The sequence below is a fragment of the Physeter macrocephalus genome, unplaced genomic scaffold, assembly GCF_002837175.3.
Source record: "Physeter macrocephalus isolate SW-GA unplaced genomic scaffold, ASM283717v5 random_43, whole genome shotgun sequence".
In the NCBI taxonomy this organism is placed as follows: domain Eukaryota; kingdom Metazoa; phylum Chordata; class Mammalia; order Artiodactyla; family Physeteridae; genus Physeter; species Physeter macrocephalus.
The window spans coordinates 135,671-150,668 of record NW_021145329.1 but is presented as its reverse complement, the minus strand read 5'-3'; the positions used below and the strand labels follow the sequence as shown (position 1 = coordinate 150,668).

Sequence of the window (14,998 nt, the reverse complement as noted above, 5' to 3'; positions counted from 1 at the left end):
GACTGCCAGCATTCGGTTCTGCACACTCTTGTCTGTTGCTACCATGTTCTGAGCCAGTCCTCTTAAGGCGGAGGGAATAAAAGACAGAACCCGCCAGCGTCTGGGCTACACATCCCAGTCTTTCCTCTCCTATTTGGAGAAACAGGGTTCTCTTGGCCAAGACCTGAAGCCATAGCCAGGTTGGGCTCCTCCGTCTGGCACGACCCCTCAGGCCCTGCTTGGCCCCGGTTGAGCAGGGGAGGACCACCCCTGACCTCAGGCCTGGTAGAGGGTCTCAGGATCCGTGAGAGCCCCCGAGGGGCTTCGGGCAGCCAGTGAAATTTAAGGGAAGAGGAAGGGTGTGGTTTCCTTTCTGCCTGGCTGTTAAGAAAGTTACTGCATTTGGCAAGGAAGCCTGTGAGGCAGGCCTGTGCCAGGGCAGACGGGACCAAAATGAAAGGACAATAATAAAATTCAGGCGGCCTGTAAAAATTCACATTGGAGGGGGTGGTGGTCTGCGAGTGGAGTATGGGAGGGGGAGACATCAAGCCAAGGAGCTGAGAGCCTTCAAGCCCACGTTGGACAGCTGAGGGCCCAGTGGTGAGGCCTGGATGTTCCCAAACTAGTCTTCACATTAAAATCCCCTGGGGAGGTTCCCAAAATGCCTACAGCCCGTGGTCCATCCCCAGAGATCGGAGCTACACTGCTCTGGGATTCAGCCTAGGCTTTGGAAGTGCGAAAAGATCCCCAGGTGATTCTAACGGGGGGACGAGTCTGGGAGCCCCTGAGGGAGTCCCTGGCTACTCACAGTGTGGCCCCCAGACCAGCAGCATCGGCCTCCTCTGGGAGGTCGGGAGTACTATGGAATATCAGGCTCCCCCCAGAGCTGCTAGACTAGAATCTGCACACTAGCCAGATCCCAGGTGATCTGTATGCTAATCAGAGCATCTGATTAACTTGAGAAGCGCTGCTTCACACACACACACACACACACACACACACACACACACACACACACAGAGACTAGGTCAAATCGTCCTACTCAAGTACAATCTCATGGCACATGCCTTTTCTCCTTCCTGGCATGGATGGCATTTGTAATTGTATATTTCTGTGAGTTATTACAGAAGTCAGTGTATGGGCCCCAAAATATCTAGAAAAGGTTTCTTAACATTGCCTATAGTGCGTGGGTTACATTAAAATGTAAACTTCAGGGCTTCCCTGGTGGCGCAGTGGTTGAGAGTCCGCCTGCCGACGCGGGGGACGCGGGCTCGTGCCCCGGTCCGGGAGGATCCCACGTGCCGCGGAGCGGCTGGGCCCGTGAGCCGTGGCCGCTGGGCCTGCGTGTCCGGAGCCTGTGCTCCGCAACGGGAGAGGCCACGGCGGTGAGAGGCCCGCGTACCGCAAAAAAAAAAAAAAAAAAAAAATAACAATAATAATAATAATGTAAACTTCAGTCAGGGTTTCAGTGAGTGCCAGCTCCCTGGCCTGGTCCTATGCATTGGTGACCAGTAGTCATTTCAGGCTTCCAGGGCAGGGCAGATAAACTAGGTGGTGCCAGGGCCTGGCTTTCTCTCCCATAGGCACTGCCCTTGGTTCTGACTCTTTTTCTCCTCTGGCTGCCACCTCTCCCACTGAAGCCTGTCTGTTGCCTTGAACATCTACACTTTATTTAGCAGAACAGGGTTAAATGGTAGAAATCCTGGAACCAAGGTGATCATGACCTTGTCCTACTGCCCTTGCCTCTAACCCTTCCAGGACCTCCCATCCCTCCAGAAACGCTGCCCACCCCCTTGGACCCAAGTGGCCCGAGGCCCCGAGTCAAGGCTAGCTAGGCTCGTGGGAGGCTGTCTGGGGTCTGGAGACGCCCAGGGTGGTAAGAAGTCAGAGGATCTAGATTCCAAAGACATGAGTGTGAATCATGTCCTGAGCATCTATCCTGTCAGTTCTGTGAGCTTGTTTTTTCTCCTGCGCCAAATGCAGGATATTGACATCCTAGGGTTGCTGTGAAAACCAAGTGAGATAAGGGATGTGAATACACTTTGTAAACTCTGAAGTGCTGTACCTGTGGTGGAAAGTGCCACAGAACAGTAGATGAGAGCATAGCACAGAAGTAACACCTGCCTGGTTTCACTTCCTGGCTCCAGCCCTTACTGGCTATTGGATCTCGAAGTGGAGGCATAACCCCTCTGGGCCTGTTTCCTCACCTGAAAATGAGGTTACTAAAAGTGCCTCTCTGGTGGGTTCATCAAGAAGCTTAAATTAAATATTATGAAAATGCTTGGTGTACGCCCCGCACATAAGATGTACTCAATCAATGTTAGCTACAATCATAACCATTAGGGAAGACAAAACAGTTTTGCTTAAAGTTATAATACAGATAAGGACAGACTAAGGAGACCGCCCTTCCCCAGAGGGGCTCCGGTCCAGACCATTCTGAAGAGGCAAGGTGCTTCTCCTCTCTCAGACTCACGGGCCTACGTCACCCCCTGACTGGGAATAATGACTATACCTCACAGGGCTGTCATCACTGTTAAGGAAGAGAATGCTTTTGTAAAGTGAACTCACTTGGTGGACTGCCGAGCTGTTTTTATTTTGGCGTTGCTGAGGGTAGTCAGGTCGTTTCGGGGTCATTTTTCTGTGTATGATCTCAGTTCTCTTCTGGACCTTCTCATAACTTCACCCCTCCCCCACCCATCTCCATCGTCTCTACACCTTCTCTCCTGGGACCCCGGGGGAAAAGGGACGTTTTTAAGTAACAAAGCACACTGACCAGTAACACAGGTATGCTTATAGAGTTTACCTGCAAAAGACAAGTCAGAATACTTGGCTTGGAAGAGAATTTAGTGTCAGTTCAGAACACCCCAGCTCAGAAAGCAAACCCATGGATAGTCAGGAGGGCATGTGATGGTGTGAAGATATAGTTTTCAAAAGGTAAAAGCATGATTCTTGTGCAACTATAAAATGAACCTTAGCAAAGATTATATTCAACCCATTATATAATGAAGGAACCAGTAAGCGATTTAGAGTAGTTCAAAAAGCATTTGAAGAGTTAGGGGTTCCTAGGCAATTTCATGTTAGGACAAGATTGATAGGTTAGGTATATAACTAGTTAATGTCCAGACAAGATTGATAGGTATAAAACTAGTTAATGTCCTACAGGACAATCAACCGTAACCCTTGGGGTTATCTATTTCAAAAGGACAAAAACTATTTGTATTGGTATCTCTACTGGACAAAAATCTACACGTTAACATGGAACTTCACCGAGTCTAAGAATAGCAAGAAGTAAATGTCTCTAGATAATCCTTGCAGGGATGGGGTGGGGTGGAGAAAATGTCATATCGCCACCATCTGACACTGAAGGATGTGCCACCCACCTTTCTGCTTTCCATCCAAGTTTTGGACTATTTTTTTTTTTTAAACAATGGTTAATACTTACCTCACTTCACAAACAACCTTTCCACGTTACATGATGCTTACAACAGCCCTATTGAGGCAAAAAGGGCAGAGAAAACTCATTTCCAGAGGAGAAAACTGAGCTACAAGAGGATAGAGAGAGAGAAGCTGGGCTTGGAGGAGAATCTCGTTTCCTAATTCCGAGTCTCACGCTCGTCCTGAAACTCCATCTCACCCTTGGCCTTCTCTGCTCCCCTTCATTTCAGCCCCCCATTGCTCTCGGCGGCATTGTTCCCCTTTCAGACTTCCCCTGGGGTTCACTGAAGGTAAATGCTCCAGGAGGGAGGAGACCCTGCCGCTCCCCACCCTTTGTATCCCAGGGGCTTCTGGTCTCATCCAAGTCCTTTTAAGTCCCCGACACCATTCAGTTCCACAGCATCAGATGAACCACATCCTACTACCCCGAGCCAAAGAAAATTGTCCGAACGCTTTATCGTCCCCTCGGGAAAAAGGACAGAAGGGATGCTGTATTCCAAGAACCCATGTTTTTTAAGTGGTGGCTCCTTGCAAGCGCTCGTCTTCTCAGCTACTGTGAGCCACTTTGCCATCTTTCATCTGAGACGGCATCCACATCAGAGAAACCCACTGTTTACAAACCGGAATATCTCATTTGAAACACCTGTTCTGGTTGATGTTTTCCCCTCGTCGATAAACAGGATGGTCATTTTCTGTGTCGGGGAGAGCTGGGTCTGTCTGCCTCCTTGGTGAATGGTACGTAGTGGACAAATGGCTGTTTACTGTGTTAAACTGTCAGCCAGGAAACCGGCAGCAAGTGTGGCCTGATGGCCCAAATCGGTTTCTTCCTCGCAAGGCCATTTATTTTTCTCACCCGCGGACTTCTGTTGCCATGGAAACTGTCCCATTAGCAGGACAGAGACTCAGCCCGACCCTGCTTCCTGCATCCAGTGAGAGAGGCAACATTTATAATCATGAAACAAAGTAGACGATAAGAAAGTATATGGGGTGTGCAGTTAGAAATGTAGTTCCTCTGAAGTTGCCTAGAACTCTGAAGCTGGGAAAAAAATTTCTTTGAGAACATCTGATTCAGAGTATGTTTATATGAAGTATACTGACAACAGCAAACACTCAGTGCATAATAAGTGCATGCTAAGCCCTTTCCGTGCTGCAGCCCTTTGAACCCTCTCAGTGACTCCAGGGGGCAGGGTGGTTCTCATCGTCCCCATGACACAGATGAAGGAACAAGACTCCACGATGCACTCACTGGTCCAAGTCCAACAGAAGGAAGGGACAAAACTGGGGTGAAAATCCACACCTCTGACCCCGAAGCCCGGACCTCTTAACTTGAAACAGCTGCCTTCTCTCTGTCTCTCTTGCCTCTGCCATAAGCTAGCTCTTGAAAGGCGCTGGACGCCCCGTCCATCCGGCGTCCACCATTTTTATTTGAGCATATAATCCTTCCCACCTCCGCCATAAGCTACTTTGTAAGAGCCCACAGAACGAGGATTCCACGCAACAGGATATGGGCCACCCCGATCCAGGCCAGTTTTCTCATTTCCCAGAGGACCACCTCGGGCTGGGCAGGGAAAGGAGTCGCCTCTAGCTGCACAGCTCATAAATGTCAGAGCTGACACCACAGGGCCAGCCCCCCGAGCCACGGGCCCGAGCTCGGCTGTACTGGGCTGCCTTGCATCTAAACCAAACCCTGGGCCAGCAGTTCAGCTCTCCCGGCCAAGCATCAGGGCTAATCCCCTTGTAGGATGGCTGTGAAATCGACAGTCGTTAGAAGAACGGTGCTCCGGTGGGCGGGGTGATTGGCCGCTTAGGAAATTCTCCCGCGTAGCTCTTCTGTTTCAGGCTTTGCTGCCTCTGGGTAAACCTAAAACCATCCAGTGATGAAGCCCGATTCATAAATCATACACCTCCCCGCAAAACTTCAAATCACTTAAACATGAAGTGTTACGGGATCGCTGTATTTCAGCTAGTACTTCGCTGTATTTCAACGTGTCAACGTGTCAGGAGCAAGACGCAAGGTTTTCTATGCCAACGGCTTTAGGGAGCAAAGTTCCGCCCACGAATGAAAGTTCCCCAGCTCAGGCAACGGGATGGTGGTGAGCGTCGTGTTGGCTTTCCATTTTAACGTGAATCTAGCACTGAATAGGCACAAATATAAACATGCATCCCTTCAAATCCGTGCCACATGGCTCTTACTCCCAAGGCTGTGAAGGTGTATTAGACACGTCTGAGGACGTGGTATAAACAACAGTCACCAAGCAGGAGGTGTGGAGCTGGGTGTTATCGCGGGAAGACTTGGGCAGGAGAAGAGAAATATTGTGAAGGATCACTGTTTCTTCCTATGTCCTTGTTTGAATTCTGACACAAGCAATGAGGACAGCCTCACGACTTGTCTTCTCCCCACTTAACAAGCAGAGAGAGTAGAGGTGTCCTGCCCCACAGAGCATGCTCAGGTTGTGACACCCTACCCATCCAGCCCTTTTGTACCCTCCTGCCCTTGCATACCTCCTCCTTCTGCTAGGACCTCCTTCTCCTGCTTTTCTGCCTGCTCACCTTGCACGGCCCCAGTCCTGAGTCACCGCCTCTGAGAAGCCTCTCTGGAATTCCCATTCCGGTTCACACCTTCCTCTGCGCTCCTAAAGTGTGTGCAAGATAAATAGCAGCTACCATTTGTAGCGGCTAAGGTGGCTGGGCACATTACATGCATTATCTCTGTACCCATTTGACAGGTAAGGAAACTGAGGCTCAGTTTGTCCAAGGTCACAGGGCTGTTAAGTCACGAAGCTGGGTTTGGAATCCAGGTCCCTCAGGCTCCAAAGTCCATGTCTTTCTACTACACAACAGGCAGCTGTCCTTGCCTCAAACTAATCCCTTCCCAGGAAAGGGGACAAGTATGTGTTTCTCCATCTCCCCCTAGACTGTGCATTCCTCTAGGGCACCGCGAGTCTTACCACGTATCCCTGTGCCTGGCACATAGCAGATGCTAAATAAATGGTTAAATGAATCAATAGTTTGTTGAATGAGAAGCTTATCCCTTTATCCCACAAGTTGATGGAACACTGCTTCTGATAAAATCCTGGTACATGTGGCCCCCATCCCAAGTCAGCCCCCACCCCCAGGGGAGAGTCAGGTCAATTTCTCAGCTGGCAGATCCATATACTAACCCACTGCTTCTCCAAGTTTCACGGCATATGAATCTCCTGGGAACTGTGTTAAAGAGCAGATTCTAATTCAAAAGGGCTGAGACCCTCATGGGTGGGGCGTTTCCTGCAGGCTTCTGGTGATGCTGCTGGTTTCAAAAGACCCCATTTGAGAGCCAGCTGGGTCGAAATACATCAGCCAGCAACAGCCAATGCTCTTTGGTTACCTTTGGCTGGTAATGAACAATAAAACCTGTCTCATGCGTTGCTCTCCTTCCAAAAGACGACCAGATTTCAAATGCCCCTGATTTTCCATGATTTAGCAAAATATTTAAGTTATGCTTTGAGCTATAAACATCTGGCAGCATGAACCTTTGTTTGTGCCTGTAGCTTTGGTTTAATCACACCCTCTCAATAAATCACAAATAAATGAGAGACAGGAGGCACTCACTGGAAGATTCCATTCCAGTGACAAGCGGATCAGGGGAGCGGGTGAGGGTGGGGGAAGGCGCGGATGAGCCCCAGGGCATTTCTACCGGGAAAGTTCCACCCTTCCACACTTGCCTACCCCATGGCCACTTTCCCGACTGGTCTCCTCCATTCCTGGTAAACAGTCAAGTGATGGCTTATTCATCTCGAGACCTTTGAACCGCGCACACAATCGCTTTGCTGGCATGCCAAGTCTTTAGAGGTCAAGCATCCCCGGTCCAAGACGTTTGGAAGGAAAACACCCTCTTTTCTGTCTCCTTTTCCAGATGTCCCTGGGCCAGCAGCAGTCAGCAAGAGGTGTGCCTTGTCTGAGATGCAAGGGGATGTGTTCGGGCTTCGAGCCACATTCATGGAGGTAACGGAGTTTGTCAGGAGAGGCTCTGCCTGCCTTCATTTCTTGGCTGTCCTTTCTGGGAACCCTGGTCATTCTCTGCTGGGACTGCTTAGGATGCATGTGTTGCTGGTGGAATGGCTCCGGGGTGAATGCCTTCTTGCTTGGCTTAATTCAGAAATGACAGAAAAGCCCTTGAGGGGCCAAGATGAAGAAGGAGTTCAGGGCTTTATAAATCATTTCCAGGTGGAGGCTGCCAAGCTCAGCCCGGTGAGGATGCTCTGGGAAGCGGTGGACAGTTGTTAGCTGGTGCCTGGTCCACGCTGGGTAGACCTGTCTGTCCTGGGGTTTGGTGTATGGGCTTCAGCTCCCCCTCCTGCGCCATCATCCCCCTGGGGTTCTGACCAAAGAGTGCCCCTGGGACAGAAATAAAAGCCACTGTGTCCACAGTACTTAAAAACCAGGACCTGGTATTCACATCCAGGCAGGAGGGCTGTGAGATCCAGCTGGACTTGGACTCGCAGCGCCGTTCTTTTTTTTTTTCATTGAGGACTCTGAAAACGAGAGGTAGGGCTGCCACTCTGCACCGTCCCCGGGCACTTTTCACATCAGCCTCTGTGTGGATCGGATGCCCTGGAGGCGTGCAGGGCACAGCCTGGGGGACCGTCCCTGCAGCCCTGGGAGAGAGAGGCTAAGCCCTGTAGGGCACGAGAGCTAAAAAGGAGCTTTTGTCTCCACTGCCAGAGGGCTGCCTTGGGCACCCAGCGAAAGAACAAAATTGGGGAGATGTTTGTCTCAGAGAAGTTGATTTCCACTGTGAGAGAGCGGTTACAAAAAATACTTATTGAGCTGAGCTAAATCTTTTCTACTTAAATGCTAAAATAACCCTAAGCAGGAGGTATTAGTATGTCCACTTTACAGATCAGGAAACTGAGGGTGGGTAATGGGGGAACGGCTACCAGAGGGCAGAATTCGGACTCAGGTCTGTAAGAAGCCCCATCCCATGCTGTCAGCCATTCTGCATGCAGTGCAGTACTGTGGTCCGAGCACAAGATTGTTCCTTGACGCTATTCCCAGGCAGTCCCCACTTCGGGGGAGTTCATATGGTCTTGTGGACGCCAGGGACCGTCAAGGTCATCCAATCCTAACACCCGCCCCCTGCACAAATTCCTCCCACAGCTAGGATGTCCTTCCAGGACGAAGAGCTCCCCACGCATCGATGTTGGCCACTTGAGCTCTTTCTGGCCTTGAAAAGAGTCCGCCTCCCTATCATTTCACCCCGTTGGTCCTGAATCTGCCACCAGGGTGTCACAGAACAAGGCTGGCCCCTCATCAGCTCTCTGAAGACAAGCGAGAATGCCTCCCTCAAGGGTTCTTGGAGCCGAGGGATAACGTTCCCTAAATGCACACATGGCGTCAGTGCAGTCATGTTTCCATTCTCTCAAGGACCACGGTCCCGCGCTGTTACCTGGCATCTGAAAATGGGTGTTTGATATATTTTGTCTGGTTTCCTAGTTGTTTATGGCAGGAGGGCAATTCTGGACACTGTTCCTCTCGCCTAGGAACAGAAGCCTCTCAGCATTGTTTTCACCCTATTTCCTCATCATCCTACAAGCTCTTTGAACGTCAAGTGAACCTGTCCTTGAGAAACACAGACTGCAGCTTTTAGGTCCTGCCTATCCAGTGTCACCTTGGAACAACCTTCATAGGGACCTAAATTTGAGGCTTCGTGGAGCAGGGAGGTCACAGAACCTTAGCAGGGAAACCGTGTCAAACCGTTTTTATGCTTCAGTTCTCATGTTCTCAATCGCTTGGAAGATGCTTAAAGGATCAGAGTGGCAGCCAGTCTGGTTTCATGGGAAAGTTTCCTAACTAATCATCACAGGACAGAATTCATGTGCTGACTCTGCTTGAATAAGGCACTTGCCTTCTCTAAGCCTCAGATTTCCCATCTGAAAAATGGGAAGCTTGGAGCTGGTGGGCCCTAGGATCCCCTTCCAGCTTTACAATTCCATAGCTGCAGGCAAATTGTCTGGAATCCAGTTACGGATGCACGTGGTTAGTAGACTCAGAAGGGTCTTCATATTCGCAGCACAGAACAAGCAGAATTACTTAGAGAGGAGGGTACAGAGAGAAGACAAGAGCAGACTTTCAGAACAAACATATCACGGAAGTGTAAGGGGAGGCCCCCCCAGCAGCCTTCAGCAGCCCGCTTTCCAAACAGCCGTGCCGGACTCCCTGCCCGCAGGGGCCAACCTCACAGGATGCTGAGCAGCCATACAGGGCAGACGGAAGCGGGGCCTCCAGAAGGCCAAGCTTCTCAGAGAGAGCCCAGCGCAAGGCTTCTTCCTCGCCTGCAGAGATTTATCATCATTCTAATAGCTTTATTTTTTAAAGGCACACCAACTGCAGTGAGTAGAGGGAAAAAACCTGATCTGAGAGGGAAGCAGGGGACATACTATGAAAAATGGAAGGGAGACCACTGGCTCTGCAAATTACAAAATTTTACATCCTTCCGGGGTCTCTCTGGACAGAGTCCCCCAATCTCCTCAGCGCGGCACCCCTTTGATGTTAATTCTGCTCTTCTCACCAGGGTCAGGATCTTCACAGGTGGCTGAGCAGTAATACAACAGCTGGGCTTCCTGTGCTTTTGGAGTGACAACCTACAGAAAGTCAGCCTGAGGTGCCTAAGTTCCTGAAAGGGACATACTCGTGCCTCTCGCGCTTTGGGGTGCATGAGAATCCCCTCTGGAACAGGGTCGCTAGTGCCCGGGCCCAGATCCCACTCCAGACGCGTGAATCTAACTGGCGGGGGCCAAGCGGGGCATCCCCAAGTGAACACAGCCCCCCGGGTGATTTGGGTGTGCAGCAAAGCTGGAAAACTCAACAACTAGATCAGGGGTCAGCAAACTTTCTTTAAAGAGCCGGACAGTAATCGTTTTCGGCTTCACAAGCCACATGGCCTCTGTCACAACTATTCAACTTGGCCCTTGTAGCAGGAAATTATCCACAGACAATACGTAAATGAATGAATGTGACTGTGTTCTATTAAATCTTTAGGGACACTGAAATTCAAATTTCTCATCATTTTCATGTGTCCCCAAAGAGTAACCTTCTTCTGAATTTTCTTCAACCATGTAAAAGCTATCCTTAGTTCACAGGCCATACAAAAAGAGGTGATGGACTGGATTCTGCCAGCGGGCTGTAGTTTGCCAACCCCTGATATAGACCAACCCTCTCATTTTACAGATAAGAAACTTGCCAGGGGTCTGTGCTGGGCTAGTGTTCAGGCTGGGATTAGATCCCAAGGCCATGCCACTTCCATAATTCCAGGTTGCCTATGGCAGATTGCAGAAATGGCCGTTGTGACACCACTGAGGATCTTTCCAGATGTGTCTGTGTCCCCTGCAATCTGGGTGCCTGGAAAGAGCGGGGTGGGACCAACGGGGTGTCCTCCTCATCTGTAAAGTCTCCGAAACGTGTCCGGTGACACGAAGAGCACGAAGAAGGGAAAATAATGTGGACACAATCTCAGAGAACATCTATTTGTCAGCATTTTCCATTTCAAAGCGTTCTGCCTTCCCAACGCCTCGCACAGCATCCTGAGCGTCTACGTGAACCAACAGAGCGAAGGGCGGCTTCCTCCCCCACTTCCACGTACGGAAGGTTTGGGGACGTCAGAGGACCCGGTGGGACACTGGGCTTTCCTTCACTTCTTTCCTCGTCCTCCTCTCTCCGCTTCCTGCCCTGCTGCTGCCCCCCCCTCACCCCGCCCCATAAACCAAAAGTGCCCTCACCTGTCTTCTTAAAGAATCAGTTTCCTCCATGGCTGGCTCATAAAGAATATCATTGGGTCATGAATAAAATGCCCCAGTTCCATAAAACAAGCAACCTCTCCTCATGAGAATGAAAAGAAAAGCCTTCTTGCATTTGCCCTTTAGGGTCCTATTCATCTTTAGAGACAATTTCTCTAGAACGATCATTGAGATCTGCGATTTTAACATGTCTCAAATGGCAGCCCACTGAATGTCAGCTTGGACTGGAAGCTTCTCCTCAAATAACGCTGGAAATGCTGCCTTCTCTTCCCCTTAATGTCACACTGCACGCCCCTGCGTTAAAAACAAGAAGCAGCCTTGCACTGAAGAAATGTGTTTAACCTTCAGTAGCCTGCTGACCTCCATCACCGCTGAGCCCTTTCCCTGGGCCACATCCTGACCTCCTGGGGGAACTGGTCCAGGCAGCAGAACCCCCCCAAGAGCATATGCGACTCCCACGTGGCCCAACCTGATTCTACCTTATGTTATGGTTTCCACCCTATTTTCTCTCCCTCTCCCACCCCAACTGCAGTCTCCTTGAAGGTTGTGATGGGGCCTCCCTCTCTTCATATTAGACTAGGATTTCTCAGCCTCAGCACTACTGACATTTGGGACTGGATAATTCTTTGCTGTGGAGGGAGTTGTCCTGTGTATTGTAGGATGTTTACCAGCATCCTTGGCCTCTATGCTACAGACGTCCTAGCACCCCATTGGGACTATCAACAGGGTCTCCATACTAGCCTTTAAAAAGAACAAAATAATGCCATCTGCAGCAACGTGGATGGACCTAGAGATTGTCATACTGAGTGAAGTAAGTCAGACACAGAAAGGCAAATATTATATGATATCGCTTATATGTGGAATCTAAAAAAAAGGGTACAAATGAACTTACTTACAAAACAGAAGTAGAGTCATGGATGCAGAAAACAATCTTATGGTTACCAGGGTATGGGGGGTGGGGAGGGATAAACTGGGAGATTGGGATTGAGATATACACACTACTATATATAAAATACATAACTAATAAGAACCTGCTGTATAGCACAGGGAACTCTACTCAGTACTCTGTAATGGCCTATATGGACAAAGAACCTAAAAAAAAAAAAAAAAAAGAGTAGAATATGTATAACTGCTTCACTTTGCTGTACAGCAGAAACTAACACAACATTGTAAATCAACTATGCTCCAATAAAAATTTTTTTTTTAAAGTGTCTCCAGACGTTGTCAAATGCCCCCTGGGGACAGTTCTGACCTTGGCTGGGAACCACTGATGGAGACCATCAGGGCATGCGTCTGGTAGCCCCACAGTCAAAATTTGTGCTAAATGATTAAATGCATCAGTCTCCTGAGTTTAGAAGACAAAAGAAGGGTTCCTCCAGGCAGGCCTGGCTGTGCAGCGCTCAGGCAACTGCCCTGACATGTCTCTGGCTTAGGCCTGTCCCATCCCGCGGTAGGTCTTGATGTAGCTCACTTGACCTAACAAGCTCTAAATCGCGTGTGTCCCAGCATCTGAGACACAGCACGCCTAAGCGGACACGGCCAGGAAGGGAGGGGAGCGGTTTTCCTCTCACACTGGGGAAACCTCTGGATATCTAAACCTTAACAGCAGGACACAAAGCAGCCAACTGCTTTTGTTTTTAATTGTCAGAGGGAAGTGTCAGGCTTCAAGTCACTGTGAAGCTTCCCCAGGACGCTTTTTCTTTTCCCAGCCCCAGGACAAAGCCTTGGCAAGGGACATCAATCCCTCCAGCCCGAGGGGTTTCCTAAACTCAGTCCCTTCCCCCCAGGTCCTGCCCACCAGTTTCTTGAAGAAAATTTCCAGCTGTATTTTAACTGCAGCAGAGTGCTAAAGAGTTTACAAGCTGCTGAAGCTCTGAGGCTCATGAATCTTGGGAGACAATTTCAATAATTCTTTAGAGCGGGATCAGTAGACTTTTTTTTATAAAGGGCCAGATAGTAGATATTTTAGGCTCGCTGGGCCGTGTGATCTCTGGTGCAATTACTTATCTGCTGTTGCTGCCCAAAGACCATACGTAAAAGAATGGGCATGGCTGTGTTCCAATAAAACTTTATTTACAGAAGCAAGTTGCGGGCCGGGTTTAGCCCACAGGCTGTGAAGACTCCTGCTGTAGAACGTCTCCAGCGATGGACCAGCCTTGGCCACCCCAATGATCAAGAGGAAAAATGTGCTGCTCTTTTTACCCACGAAAGTCATACCCACATTCCCCACAGACAGACATACTGATAGGAAGACGTGAGTTTCTGATCTCAAAGGCCTTTTGGGCTCCGGTTACCATTTGTCTGCTGCTAACCTTTTCAAGTTACTAAAGTTAAACTTTGAGCTTGCTTTCCAAAGTGTAGGTGCTGCCAGCGGGAGATTCTGCCTCTCTTTTCTGGAGGTTGATCTCACTTGTCCCCATCCCACCCCCCAGGAAAATGTGCAAGTCATGCAAATGCAGTCAAGAGGACCACTGCCTGAGCTCGGACCTGGAAGACGATCGGAAAATTGGCCGCTTGCTGATGGACTCCAAGTATTCCACCCTCACGGCCCGAGTGAAAGGTGGGGACGGCATCCGGATTTACAAGAGGAACCGAATGATCATGACCAACCCCATTGCCACCGGGAAAGATCCCACCTTTGACACCATCACCTATGAGTGGGCTCCCCCTGGAGTCACCCAGAAACTGGTAAGAGAGCTTCCTGCAACCAAGTGGTTGTTTCCCTACCCTTGTAAATAGGAGCCGTGCCATAGGTTCCTGGATGTCAAAGACAAGGTAAGAAGAGGGCAAGTTTGCAAAAATGGTAGGAAAATGGCTATGGTTTCGAACCTGCTCCTGCCTCACTCTGTGATCTTGAAGTGAAAACTGTCTGGGCCTCAGTTTTCCTCGTCCATGAAATGGGTAGAGGTGTTCACGTGAATTCTAAGGGGCCCTTCCAGCTCTAGTACAGGGTTGCTCATGGTTCCCTTTAGGTTCCCCACTTCTGCACAGAGGATGGTTTATTGTTCAGTACTCTCAGAGTGCCCATGTTCATCCATAAGTTCTTCATTTTCCCTCAAAGTGGCCTGGGATGTGCCCTCTGCAAGTCTGGGGGAGGGCACCGGAACACTTCTCTCTTCTCCCTAACTCCCGGGCTTAGAAGAGAGAAGTAAATCGGCTTTACGCAACCCTAGGGAAGAGGCGCCCAGAGAAGGACAAGGCCCAGAGAGAGCAGGTAACTTGCACAAGGTCACCCCGTGGCTGCCCACTAAAGGGACCCAAGAAGAGTCCCCATGCACAGGCCTCACCCCAGACCACTAAATCGGAAGCTCCAGATTGCAGGATCAGAATTATCAGACACGGCTATTTAAACGAAGCCCCAGGTAATACCCCATGTGGGCCCCCTTCAAGACCCAGAGCAGCAGACCAGTGCCCCTCAAATTTCCACAAGCGTACAAACCATCTGGAGAGCTCGCAGAAGCACGTCGGGCAGGCTCAGGGCCGTTCTGAGAATCTGCAGTCCCGCCAAGCTCCCAGGTCATGCGGATGCCGCCGGCTCCCAGCGCACACCTGGAGTAGCACAAGGGCCCAGATGATTTCTACAGGTTAGTGAGACTAAAAACACCCTACAGCGTTAGAGATGCAAGCCTGACGTTGAATTCCATCTCTCCTGGGAGAAAAGGAGAGCCTTTCGAGACCCGTGTGTCCCTGTCCCTGCAGGCTGCCCCCACAGCTCCTGCTACGCCCCCTCACTGAGTACCTTGCGTGGCAATGACCTTCCACCTCCCTGCCCTGGACCACTCCACGGCAGGCCTGGGCTCTCTAGGCTCTTG

The 14,998-nt window shown here is 50.0% G+C and overlaps 1 protein-coding gene across 3 annotated transcripts in view; it reads left to right on the top strand.

Annotated features, from left to right (window-relative positions):
* The first annotated feature begins 7,285 nt into the window (after positions 1-7,285).
* Positions 7,286-14,998, top strand: part of LMCD1 (LIM and cysteine rich domains 1) — a 38,232-nt gene continuing 30,519 nt past the window's right edge. The window contains exons 1-2 of one of the 3 annotated variants that reach the window (XM_028483535.2): positions 7,286-7,395; positions 13,619-13,874. In XM_028483535.2, coding sequence (XP_028339336.1) covers positions 7,307-7,395; positions 13,619-13,874 — 345 coding nt within the window. In that variant the 5' untranslated portion in view covers positions 7,286-7,306. The remainder of the gene's footprint in view (positions 7,396-13,618; positions 13,875-14,998) is intronic. The other 2 variants (XM_028483537.2, XM_028483536.2) reach the window with 2 other exon arrangements.